This window comes from Bison bison, unplaced genomic scaffold (assembly GCF_000754665.1).
Source record: "Bison bison bison isolate TAMUID 2011002044 unplaced genomic scaffold, Bison_UMD1.0 scf7180017864469, whole genome shotgun sequence".
Lineage (NCBI taxonomy): Eukaryota > Metazoa > Chordata > Mammalia > Artiodactyla > Bovidae > Bison > Bison bison.
This window is the reverse complement of record NW_011495030.1, coordinates 3,054,817-3,068,872: the sequence shown is the minus strand read 5'-3', so window position 1 is coordinate 3,068,872 and position 14,056 is coordinate 3,054,817. Positions and strand designations below refer to the sequence as shown.

The 14,056-nt window shown below is 40.7% G+C and overlaps 1 protein-coding gene across 9 annotated transcripts in view; it reads left to right on the top strand.

Moving 5' to 3' along the window:
- Positions 1 to 14,056, top strand: part of PIP5K1B (phosphatidylinositol-4-phosphate 5-kinase, type I, beta) — a 533,355-nt gene that overhangs the window by 351,454 nt on the left and 167,845 nt on the right. For all 9 annotated transcript variants that reach the window (XM_010860667.1, XM_010860666.1, XM_010860662.1 and 6 more), the window contains one exon: positions 10,871 to 11,001. In XM_010860667.1, the coding sequence (XP_010858969.1) occupies positions 10,871 to 11,001 (131 nt within the window). The remainder of the gene's footprint in view (positions 1 to 10,870; positions 11,002 to 14,056) is intronic.

Here is a 14,056-nt window from a genome sequence, read left to right as displayed (position 1 = left end):
AGTTCTGTTTATTTCCCTTCAAAATATATACAAATTCCACTCTTCTTTCCATCTTCTTGTTCATCACCCTACTCTTAAGACATCCACATCTCAATGTGAACCATGACACATGCATGTGTGCTAAGATGTTTCAATCGTGTCCAACTCTTCATGACCCTTCCCAGGCTCCTCTGCCCCTGGGATTCTCCAGGCAAGAATACTGGAGTGGGTTGTCATGCCCTCCTCCAGGGGATCTTCCCGACCCAGCAATCAAACCCATGAACCATGACACTTGCCTCCTAATCACTTTTCCTCATATATTCTCTCTAGTCTGTTCTCCACATGGCAGCCAGAGTGAAGTTTTTCAGGTTAGACTATAACTCTTTCCTTATGGAAACACATCAGATCCTGAGCAGGATCTATGAGGCTCAGCCCTAGATTTAGCTCATCTTTGCAGCCTCCAATTCTGATGCTCTCTTTGATGCTCACCTTAATTTATCTATAGTGATTTGCTTTCAGTTTCTTGAACTGTTTCTGTATGCCTGGAAATTGATTCCCCTGACCTCCTAATGTGACTTTCAGTTCTTTGAGGGCAAGCACTCAGGCCAGGTCATTTCTGTATCCCCAGTTTGTAGATGAGTGCCTGGCACGTGATGGGCATACAGCCAGCATCTGTTGATATGACCTGCCAACTGGCTCTCACCTTTCATGTCTCAGACTGTGTATGCTTTCTGTTAGACCTTTCCTAATTCTTCCCCATTCTAAAGTGGATCTCCTCACTTTTGGCCTAATCACATCACCCTGTTATTTGTATCACTGCCTATTATGAATGCTTATCTTTAATATCTCTTTTACTCACTAACCTAGAAACTCTGATGAGAGCAAGAACAGGACTTTTTTTTTTTTATGCTTTCCCCAACATCTAGCATAGTGCTTAGGTCACAGAAAATTCTCAGATATTTGAGAATGAAGATCTAAATGAATGAACAGCATGTGACTGAATGGAGTTCTAAGGGGAGCTCTTCTCTTTACCTAGGCAACACTGGAAAAAATTCTGAAGTCTATCCTGAAATAGAGGGTAGAATATAGAATCATGGGTCCCCAAAAGACAGCCATGCCCTAATCCCTAGAGCCTGTGATATGTTACTTTATATGGCAAAGGGGACTTTGCAGGTGTGATTGAGTTAAAGATCTTGTTGGGGAAGTGATCTTGAACTATCCAGATGGGCCCAATGCAATCACAGAGGTTCTTGTAAGAGAGAGGCTAGAGAGTCAGAATCAGAGGAGGAGATGTGAGACAAAAGCAGAGGGGAGACAGAGAGAGATTAAGAGAGATTTGAAGACGCTGCTGTTATGAAGATGGAGGAGGGGACCACAAGGCAAGGAAGAAGGGACACAGCCCTCTCAACACCTTAATTTTAGGATTTCTGATCTCCTAAACTGTGAGATAATACATTGTGTTGTTGGAAGACATGAAGTTTGTGGTCATTTATACAGCAGCAGTAGAAAACCAAATCAAGGAGGGACTGGAGAAATGGGTTGAGGAACCCATAGCAAGAGGTGGTCCCACCTCCTTTCAGAAGACATTCCGCTTGCCTGTCCACAAACTATCCCATTTCCATAGTCCTACAGTCAGTTTTGTGAAATCTGTCCTTTTTTTCTTAATTCTCTCATTGGGACAAATAAGAAATCTCTGCTTTCTTTCCTGAGTTCAGGTTCAGAAACAGGAGAGAGAACCCAGAACTGGACTTGAGCTGTGGCAATGAAGGAGAGTGGCAGGGTCTCCTCAGCCAGACAAGGGTTGTTTTCTCTCGTTCTTTAGAGGTGTTGTGCTCAGTCACTTCAGGCATGTCTGACTCTTTGCGACCCCATGGACTGTAACCCACTATGGACTGTAATCCTCTGTCCATGAAATTCTCCAGGCAAGAATACTGGAAGGATGCCCTCCTCCTGAGGATCTTCCCAATGCGCAGGGATAGAACCCAAGTCTTCTGCATCTCCTGCATTACAGGTGGATTTTTTTTTACTGCTAAGCCATGAGCCATGGGGGACGCCCCCTTTAGAAGTGTTACTGAACCATTTTCTTTTTTTTTATTATTATTATTTTATTTTATTTTTAAACTTTACAATATTGTATTAGTTTTGCCAAATATCGAAATAAATCTGCCACAGGTATACATGTGTTCCCCATCTTGAACCCTCCTCCCTCCTCCCTCCTCATACCATCCCTCTGGGTCGTCCCAGTGCACCAGCCCCAAGCATCCAGTATCGTGCATCAAACCTGGACTGGCAACTTGTTTCATACATGGTATTGTACATGTTTCAATGCCATTCTCCCAAATCTTCCCACCCTCTTCCTCTCCCCCAGAGTCCATAAGACTGTTCTATACATCAGTGTCTCTTCTGCTGTCTCGTACACAGGGTTATTGTTACCATCTTTCTAAATTCCATATATATGCATTAGTATACTGTATTGGTGTTTTTCTTTCTGGCTTACTTCACTCTGTATAATAGGCTCCAGTTTCATCCACCTCATTAGAACTGATTCAAATGTATTCTTTTTAATGGCTGAGTAATACTCCATTGTGTATATGTACCACCGCTTTCTTATCCATTCATCTGCTGATGGACATCTAGGTTGCTTCCATGTCCTGGCTATTATAAACAGTGCTGCGATTAACATTTGGGTACATGTGTCTCTTTCAATTCTGGTTTCCTCAGTGTGTATGCCCAGCAGTGGGATTGCTGGATCATAAGGCAGTTCTATTTCCAGTTTTTTAAGGAATCTCCACACTGTTCTCCATAGTGGCTGTACTAGTTTGCATTCCCACCAACAGTGTAAGAGGGTTCCCTTTTCTCCACACCCTCTCCAGCATTTATTGCTTGTAGACTTTTGGATCACAGCCATTCTGACTGGTGTGAAATGGTACCTCATAGTGGTTTTGATTTGCATTTCTCTGATAATGAGTGATGTTGAGCATCTTTTCATGTGTTTGTTAGCCATCTGTATGTCTTCTTTGGAGAAATGTCTATTTAGTTCTTGGGCCCATTTTTTGATTGGGTCATTTATTTTTCTGGAATTGAGCTGTAGGAGTTGCTTGTATATTTTTGAGATTAGTTGTTTGTCTGTTGCTTCATTTGCTATTATTTTCTCCCATTCTGAAGGCTGTCTTTTCACCTTGCTTATAGTTTCCTTTGTTGTGTAGAAGCTTTTAAGTTTAATTAGGTCCCATTTGTTTATTTTTGCTTTTATTTCCAATATTCTGGGAGGTGGGTCATAGAGGATCCTGCTGTGATGTATGTCGGAGAGTGTTTTGCCTATGTTCTCCTCCATGAGTTTTATAGTTTCTGGTCTTACGTTTAGATCTTTAATCCATGTTGAGTTTATTTTTGTGTATGGTATTAGAAAGTGCTCTAGTTTCATTCTTTTACAAGTGGTTGACCAGTTTTCCCAGCACCACTTGTTAAAGAGATTGTCTTTAATCCATTGTATATTCTTGCCTCCTTTGTCAGGCTCTACTACAAAGCCACAGTTATCAAGACAGTATGGTACTGGCACAAAGACAGAAATATAGATCAATAGAACAAAATAGAAAGCCCAGAGATAAATCCACTCACATATGGACACCTTATCCTTGAACCATTTTCTAACGTCCTGGTTTAAGGTGCTTGTCAGTGTACATCTCTGATTTAGAACTAATCTCCACATTTGTGGTTTTGGGAAATTATATCTTGTGAGAAAAAGAGAAAGCATTGGACCTCCTCCTTGGGAAAAATGCACACAGCAGAAAATTTCACATGCAGTTGTTCGGGGTCCATGGACCTGTAAGGTTATCTTGCTCAAAGGATAGAGTGTGTGTTTAGAATCTTTTAAAAAGATGTTTGTTTGTTTGTTAATTTGGTGGTGTCGAGTCTTAGTTGTGGCACACAGGCTCGGTAGTTGTGGCGCATGGGCTTAATTGCCCACAGTTTGTGGGATCTTAGTTCCCTAACCAGGGATTGAACCCACATCCCCTGCATTGCAAGGCGGATTCTTAACCACTGGACCACCAGGAAAGTCCCTAGAATCTTTTATATGTTAGGGTACAGGACTCAGTTTGAGGCTGGGAAGGAGGTTTCCATGTCAAGCTAAGATATTTGGAGTTAATCCTGTGGTGAGGATACTACACACCCGTTAGTTTTCAAGCAAGGTGGTGACAAGATTAGATCTGTACTTAAAGAAAAAAAATTATTCTGAGATAGTTAGGGACTTTGTGAAGATCATGTACACTCTGCTATATTTAAAATGGATAACCAGCAAGGACCTACTATGTAGTACAGGGAACTCTGCTCAGTGTTATGTGGCAGCCTGGGTGGGAGAGGGGTTTAGGAGAGAATGGATACATCTATATGCATGGCTGAGTCCCTTCACTGTTTACCTGAAACTATCACAACATTGTTAAATGGCTATACCCCAATCCAATACAAAATAAAAAGTTTGAACTTTGGGAGAAAAAAATCACTCTGGCATCATGTATATTGTCTATAATCCTATAATTAGGCCATCAGATCACCTGAGGTGGAGAGAAATGTTGACTTGAGATGTTTTAGTACTTGCTTTTAAAACCAGTGATATCAGATTGCATATTAAGTGATCTAATTTCATAGACAATATGCTATAGAAAGCAGTTTCCTGTAACCAATGTAAAATCATTAAAATCTTACCATTGTCAGGATCATTGCTCCCCTAATAGCAGGTTTGCATGGACGTTTAGTCTCATTGATAGTAATCATCATTATCATCTCTTTGTTCAAGTACTTCTCAGCTTCAGTCAGATCCATCTCCTGCACAGAGAATGGAGGCCGGTAAAGCAGTACACACTGGTAGGACATTGAACTGGTGCCTTGTAGACCAGAGTATCATTCGTGGCGTTATCACATACTTGGCCAAGGGATTTAGGTCAAGTTAATCTCTCGAAGTTTCTTTATAAAATGGGCATTAAAGCCCTACCTACCTACATAACAATTGTGACAATCAAATGCAGTCATTAGAAGGTAGTATTGTAAAAACCATAGCATATTATCTAATACAAGCTGACATTAATTTTCCTTTTAGTATTACCATCATCCCTGAACAGATTTGGGTAGTAAAGAGCCATGAATGTAAATATATGCGATTTGCTTTTGTGGTATTAGCTGGTTCTTTCTCCAAATATCACATGCTTTAGAGGTGTTTGTAATATCCATACAATATGTTGCCTCTACTTAGCCCTTGAAAAGTCCTGAATTAAACGTAGACTCTGTTTGTCTGTATTCTGAAATCTGAACCTATGTGTTTCCGTGACGCTAGTAGTAAAGAATCTACCTGTCAATGCAGGGGTTTCAAGGGATGTGAGTTTTGATCCCTGGGTTGGGAAGATCCCCTGGAGGAGGAAATGGCACCCCATTCTATTATTCTTGCCTGGAGAATCCCATGGACAGAGGAGCCTGGTGGTCTACAGTCTATGAGGCTGCAAAGAGTCAGACACCACCGAGCACAGAGGGGAAATAGTTACATATCAATGTGTTTGCTGCTGCTACTGCTGCTAAGTCGCTTCAGTCGTGTCCGACTCTGTGCGACCCCATAGACAGTAGCCCACCAGGCTCCCCCGTCCCTGGGATTCTCCAGGCAAGAACACTGGAGTGGGCTGCCATTTCCTCCTCCAATGCATGAAAGTGAAACGTGAAAGTGAAGTTGCTCGGTGTGTCCTACTCTTAGCGACCCCATGGACTGCAGCCCACCAGGCTCCTCCATCCATGGGATTCTCCAGGCAAGAGTACTGGAGTGGGGTGCCATCAACATGTTTAGAGCATATGCAAAGCCACACAGAAAATTGGATGGACCACGTGTGTGTGTTTGAAGCTGCTAACTCATCGAATTTACAAGCAAAGAACTGCTGGTTCTAGAAGAAGAGAAACCTGCAGTACACAGAGCAGGTTCTTAGTCATCATGATTTACTGGTCTGCTAATCAGAAACCCTCCCATTAGCATTTCTAAGTGTTTTTGTAACTTTAAAACACATCTTGCTCAAGAGTGACTGTGTCAGAAAATACTGTTCTTTCTCCCATCTTGGTCCCTGTGCCTAATGTCCAATAGGAAAATGTCAGATGATGCGGCCATTATTGCTGGTGACTTAGAAAACCACATGCCACAGTGCAATCAGACATATCCATGAAATAATCAGGATGCTTTTTAATTATACCCAATGCATCTATGCTAAAGCATTTAATTTTACACAGAGATGGGGAGGAAGAAACCCTGAGGTAGCCAGAGGTAGCCATCCTCCCCGGCAGCAAAATATCTCCTTTTGTTTGTATCTCCATGTTATTAGTAGTGACTTTAACAGAGATGTTCATACCGGTTTACCAGGTGGTTTACAGGTTTCTTTTAGGCTCACCCATGATTGAGTATGATTAGTAGCAAATAAAATATTTTATCCCTATTTCATCAAAAGGCATGGCTCCCACAGAGCTGCTTCCTTTGCTGAGGTCAGCCAGGCTTAAAAGAGAGCTTCTAACTTTGGTTCTAGACTCATTTTGAAAAAAACAGACAGGGAAGTGGCATGGGCTTTGCAGGCAGACTCTGCCATGTGCTAACAATGTGAGAGAAGCAGTCATATAACCTTGCTCAGCTTTAAATCCCCCTGTAAAATGGGTGTGATTCTCCCTCTCTTTGGTGTCCTTGAAAGGGTTAAATGAGGTCAGAGATTCTGATGTTAGAGGCAGCACAGTACTTGTTTATAACCTGGATCTGGACTGTGGAGCCAAACTTGCCAGGTACAAGTCCCAGCTCCACCTCTTTGCTAGCCACGTGACCTCGCATAAGTAACTACACCTACTTGAATCAGTAAAATGAGGGGGGTTCAGGATTGGGAACACGTGTACACCCGTGGCGGATTCATGTTGATGTATGGCAAAACCAATACAATATTGTAAAGTAATTAGCCTCTAATTAAAATAAATAAATTTAAATTTAAAAAAAGAAGATAATAATAGTACCTACCTCACAGGGTTATTGTGAGGATAGAAGAGTTAATATAACCAAAAGCACTTAGAATAGTGATTGCCTCATAGAGTGTTTTCAGTAAACACTCTTTAAGTATATGCCATAATTATGATTGATTGTGATTATTATTGTTGTTATCCATATGTCAAGTCCCTGGCACAAATAGTTGATAAAAAACATTCACTTTTATTAAGACTTCTCTTATTTCTATCTTCAGAGAACTTGAATTTTAAGGAGCATGAAAAGAAAGTAATAGTATTGTTATAAGTCTGATTTTTTTATTTAAACAGATGTCAGTGAGCTCCTTTCCAAAATCTTATTCCTTCAGGAACTCAAAATTCAATCTTATACCGTAGGAGAAAAAAGTTTCTTGATGCTCCTTAGAGCAAGAGCAAATTTTTGAGCCTCACTGCAGACTTTCCGAGTCAGAAATTCTGGAGATGCAATCCATAAGTCACTTTGGTTCTCGTTTTTCAGTGCTTGCTGACATTTTTTTTTTTAAGATTTGTTCTTTAGAGCAGTTTTAGGTTAACAAAAAACTTGAGAGGAAGATACAGAAATTTCCTATCACCCCCTGTACCCACACATGCACAGCCTGCCCATTGTCAACATCCCCCACCAGAGTGGTTCACTGTTACAACTGATGAACCTACATGGACACATCATAATCAGCCAAGTCCACAGTTTATATTCTGGCTCACTTTTGATGGAGTACATTTTATGGGTTTAGACAAATTCATAATTATGTGTATCCATCATAAAAGTGGACTTGCCAGGTGGCTCAGTGGTAAAGAACCCGCCTGACAATGCAGGAGACTCAAGGGATGTGGGTTCGACAAGAGCTCTTCCTGGGTCAGGAAGAGCCCCTGGAGAAGGAAATGGCAACCCACAACAGTATTCTTGCCTGGAAAAGTCCATGGACAGAGAAGCCTGGTGGGCTATAGTCCATGGAGTCACAAAGAAACACGAAGAAGCGTGCATGACACACCATCATAAAGGAATTGTGCAGAGTGCTTTCCCTGCCCCGAAAATCCTCTGTGCTCCACTTCCCCTCCACAACCCCCAGGCAAGCACTGATCTTCTTACCGTCTCCATAGTTGTGCTTTTGGTCCATTTTAACAAATGACCCAGTGATTCTCAGACTTTCTAATATTTGCAAATACCAGATATAGACTGCTGCAACTTTGACCACCTTCTGTTACTGGGGGTGGGATAAGACTGCTGCTGCTAAGTCGCTTCAGTCGTGTCTGACTCTGTGTGACCCCATAGACGGCAGCCCACCAGGCTCCCCTGTCCCTGGGATTCTCCAGGCAAGAACACTGAAGTGGGTTGCCATTTCCTTCTCCAGTGCATGAAAGTGAAAAGTGAAAGTGAAGATGCTCAGTCGTGTCTGACTCTTAGCGACCCCATGGACCGCAGCCTACCAGGCTCCTCCGTTCATGGGATTGTCCAGGCAAGAGTACTGGAGTGAGGTGCCATTGCTTTCTCCGGGATAAGACTGACGGGTGGTTAACAAGGAATTGGGCATTCCATGTTTCACATGTGTTCCAGTCCAAGAAGCACACTAAATGACTGAATTAAGCAGAAATACAGGTTATTTCTGGAAGCAGAGTCAGGGGTGTGGTAAAGGGAAGGAAAAACAGTTTGAGAGTGTGTGCTTCTGTTGATAGACCTGGAATAGAAAGTTTCAGACTGTACGTGTCTTCTGGAAATGCTGATGTCACGTCCTGTGCCATATTGCCCTGTGTGATGGATAGGAGAAGAGAAACCTTTTGAATTTTTATGTGAGGTTAAAATGAGAAAAATTCATTTCAGCCTTCAGAAGTCAGAGCTATCAGTACAAAAGGTCACTGATGCCAACTGGTGGCATTGCTGAGCTCACAGTGGGAAGATTAAAATAGCAGCTTTTTGTTTTTGAAGCACTAGTTGCACTATTTGGGCTTGACTCTCAGTCTTTTGCCATCTTGCTGCTCTGGGATCGTAAGTAAAAAGGCATATGTAAAGAAGAAAAGCTCCAGGATGTTCTCTTAACTGCACGGAAGGGGATAGATATTATAGTTGTCCTCACACTAAGGCTGGTATAATATTTGCAGTGAAATAAGCAGTGCGATTGAACGATGACTCCATGGGATAGTGAGGGTTACTGATTGTATAGTGGAAGTGACTGAGCCGTGTGAATGACCGTGACCATTTCAGGCCCAGTCAGCAAATATTTCCTGGGGACCCAGCCCTGCGCAAGATGTGGTTTGCTTGGGGTTCACCCTTCAGTGACAGGATTATAGAGCTTAGGGAGAGGGACACCAGGCTTAGAGGTGGGGGGTTGGTTGTAAGATAATGGTTTGGTGCCACGTGTACTGTGTTTGTGATGATAAAACAGTATGCAAGTAGGTTCTGAGAGTCATATGCATGGAGCCAGTATTTGAAACCATTAGGAATGAATGGATGATCGTCTGCATAACTAAGGAAATTTGAGAATCAAGGATCCAACTTTTAGGGACACAGCAATTATAGCAAACAAAATATGAGAATTTAGTGAAGAAATGAGAGACCATCAGAAAAGGTAGACATGGACACAGGACTGTGTTCTATCATAGAAATCAAGAGGATACATTTTTCAAGAAGAGAGATTTTTTTGATGTTAAAAGCATGAAGAAATTTTTTTTAAAAAAAGCAGCATCTGGGAAGATAGAGATGGGTCTTGGACTTGCTAAGTGAAAATGTTAACTCAAAAAGAATATTTTATATTAAGCAGGTGATTTTTATTACCTTCATTTTAAGGCATGGTTTCTCAGCCTCAGCACTAATATTTGGGGCTTGATAATTTGTTGTTATGAGAAGCTGTCCTGTGCATTGTGGGATGCTGTAACAGCATTCCTGACCTCTACCCACTAGATGCCAGTAGCTCTACCGCCACTGGTTATGACAACTAAAAAATGTCTCCAGTGTCAAATGCCCCTGGCTGAGAACCAGTGATTTAAGTATTTATTTAATTCCTATTGTCTGAGTGATAATTGCTCTGTTGTGTCGGACTCTATGCAACCAATAGACTGTAACCTGCCAGGCTCTTCTGTCCCAGTGTGTACTATATTAAACATTGCAAGGCATAAAAAAAAAAAAAAAAATGCCACACTTGCATCATTAAGAAGAATGTATTCTGATTTTCCTAAATTAAGTTATTCTATTTTTCCTATTATGTTGGTTAAAACTGTTTATATATACATTCACACATGTGCACACACACAAATATATATGTCATTCCTCTAAGTTAACATTGTCAGTTTAACTGTGTAATAATATTAGAAGAGCAGTAAATTTGAAATATTGAGGTTCCAAAACTCTGTGTTTTATTATAGATCAGTGAAGGAAATTTTGATTATGGACCCTTGCCAAGACTAGTAAGCAATTTTTTAATTAAATTTTATATATTCCAAAGGCTGAAATTATTTTTTACTCTCTCATTTCTTATGAAGCCAAAATACTCTTCCTGATCCATAGGTATGTTACAGAACTTCTGACTTTTTAAAAATGTGACTGTGCCAATTATCCTTTGGTAGAAATTACAATGCTATATGTTAAAAGTTTCTCAGTTCTTAATAAAAGAAAGATGGAAATTTTGGATGGTAATTGACCTTGGGAACATTTACAGGAAAGATAACCACCAAAATCATTTCATGGAAGAAGGGTCCTTGATGTTTGGAAAGGATTCTCCATCAAAAGAAGCATCCTGTCATCTTTCTAAACCGAGCTTCCTTGTTGCTTAGAAACAAGAGAAGAAATCTAACCTCACTCTCCTGTTTTTGCTACTTGTGACATTGAACAAGGTCCCGACTACCGAGGCTAACTCTGAAATCCTTGTTTTCCCTGCAGACTGCATCATCTGCCATCAAAGGTGCTATTCAGCTGGGAATAGGATACACAGTGGGTAATCTCACCTCCAAGCCAGACCGAGATGTTCTCATGCAAGATTTTTATGTGGTGGAAAGTGTGTTCCTGCCCAGGTAAGAACATTATTTATTGTGATATTTCCATGCTAAGGAACCTTTCCTGTGACATCCCCATATTGAAGACTTTTCTACTGGTACAAGACTTTTCTACCAATGCACGTGTACATTATGTACTGGTGTTCATGTTGGACCTTTGGTGTGCCCAAAAGTAATCCAATTATTACTTTCGGTTGCATTAAATGGCTTGCATTTTTTTTAACATAGCCTGCATTTTTATAGCAGATGGTAGATAGAGGTCATCCTGTGGGTCAGCTGTAATTAATTAGTTGTAATAATGCCTGAAAGACCGTATGGAGAAAGACTTTGAAATTCAGTGGGAAAGGACTAGAGTAATCACAGAGTGATGTCTGCATAGGTTTAGAAAAAGAGGGCACTTGAGACGCAGCAGATGGTGCCAAGTTTTTGCTGTAGCCCTAATTTAAGAAATGAGTTGGGGAACCCGTAATTGGTTCTGCTATCTGAATATTCTCATGTGTTTCCTCTTTTAACTCTCCTCCAGAAAACTTAAGGGAATTCCCCTATTTTGACAGCATATTTGAAAAGACACCCAAGTTACCCATACATGTCACCTCTAACTTTATCATATGCATGCTAATGTGCCAAGTCACTTCAGTCATGTCTGATTCTTTGTGACTTTATGGACTGTAGCCCACCAGGCTCCTCTGTGCATAGGATTTCCCAGGCAAGAATACTGGAGTAGGTTGCTATGTCCTCCTCCAAGGGATCTTCCCAACCCTGGGATCAAACTCACATCTCTTAGTGTCTCCTGTATTGGCAGTTGAGTTTTTTTTTTTTTTTTTTTAACCACTAGTGCCACCTAGGAAGCCCCATACTGGGGGGGATAAATCAATTAAATAAATCTGAGATGGATGATAGTGATGGTTACACAACAGTGTTAATGGACATAATGCCACATAAGTATATGTTTAAAAATGGGTAAGATGGCAAATTTATATTATGCATGCTATACCAAAATAAAACAAATAATTTAAAAGTCTAATGCTCAGTTAATATAAGAAGAGAAGTATTCACTATTAAATTGGAAATGTCACTACCACTGACAGGACTTTTCAAAGAAAGAAAATAGATACTCAACTTAGGGGTTTGGAAACAATTATATTGTCTTTGTGGCTACAAGGATTGACTTGTCATTTATTTTAAAGTAAATATTTCTTTCTAAAATAAGCCAATTTTATTATCAATTATTGCTAGGCTTGAGTGAGAATGGTTGGGTGACACTTTTCCTCTCCATGTTTTCATTGTCTTTAAAAATCTTCAGGGAAATGGTTCTTAAATTTATTTCTTTGTCCAGGCATCAACTTCCTAGAAATAAAACCTTTGGATGAGTGTGTCCATGTAGTCACAACAGAGCACATAAATAAAAGAAAGTCAGCTAGAAACCCACACAGCCTCATTCTTTTAAAATTTATCATCTCAGCATTGTTTTTTAAATTGGAGTATAATTGCTCTACCAATGTTTTGTTACTTTCTACTGTACAGTAAAGTATATCAGCTATCTGTATACATACTTCCCCTCCCTCGCATCCTCCGCCACCCATCTAGGTCATCACCGAGCACTGAGCTGAGCTTCCTGTGCTCTGCAGTGGGTTCCCGCTAGCTAGCTGTTTCACACATGGTGGTGTATACACGTCAATCCCGGTTTCCCAGTTTGTGCCCCACTTCTCTTCTTCCCGTGTCCACATGTCCATTCTCTGCATCTCTATTCTTGCCCTGCAGATAGGTTCATCTGTGCCTTATTTTGCTTTAAATCCCTTAGCTGAAGAACAAAGTTGGTCTATGAAAGATTAGAAGTTTGCCTTTCTCTGTTTCCCTTGCAGTTATGAGAACTAGTTTTCATGCAGAATATGGACAACCCCAAGACCTAAGATATAATCCTGTCTGTTCATGACACTGTTATTCTCTCTGTAGCTGGAAATTGTCCTTTGTGTTTGTTTTTTAACAGTCTATCATTCAAAAATGTATGTATTAGTCAGGAGGTCATGAGTTTATCTTAATCTTTTGGTATGTTCTGTTAGGCTCAAATTCTATGAAATGTGTTTACAGAATATTCTAATTCTCATGGTCTTCTAGGGCCTCTTCTCAAAACTTTCAACCTTATTTTTTTGTTGTTTTTGAGGCCTTTTGTGGAAGGATGGCTGGCAGTGAGTTAGGGTACTAGAGCAGTTACAGCAAAGATGGGTGTACAAAGAGCAGGGTGTTCCATCCTGGCTGGTCTCTTCTACTCATGCTGTCCAGTCAACAGAGCCAACCGTTGCTGGGCACCAGGAGCAAGCATATGGTCCTCAGGCCTGCAGCATCAGCATCATCTAGCACTTTTTAGACACGCAGGTTCTTGGGCTCCCCCTTCCCAGATCAACAAAATTAGAAACTCTGGGGCTAGGACCCAGGAATCTGTTTAACAATTGCTCCAGGTGATTCTAAGCACATAAAAGTTTGAGAATCACTGAGCTGGCACTTTGCTTCCCATTTTAGAGTAATAGTTGCTCTAATAGATAACAGATTTTGTTCTTAGAGCACATAAAACCCCCAATATTTTTAAATTAATATCTTAAATATAAAAATTATATTTAACAACTGAATTATGCATGACACTGTATGAGATACTATACAAAAAGGAGTGCATAAATAAGGTCTTCATAGACACTTTTAGGGGCTTCCCTGGTGGCTCAGACTGTCAAGAATCTGCCTGCAATGTGGACAATCCAGGTTTGATTCCTGAGTCAGGAAGATCTCCTGGAGAAGAAAATGGCTACCCACTCCAGTAGTCTTGCCTGGAGAATTCCATGGACAGAGGCTACAGTCCATGGGGTCGCAAAGAGTCAGATACAGCTGAGCAACTAACACTGTTTTCAGGCCCTTCTGAGAGTTTTGATTCCTTTTGTTGATGGACAGTTTATCATAAGCACACTGCATTTTTATTATTAAGACAAAATGAGATTTTTTTCTTCAGGAATAGAGAACCAAAGTTGTATCTACCTGGATTTTGCATCTTTAACCTTAACTCTGTATTCCAAGAAAGCAGCAGCAG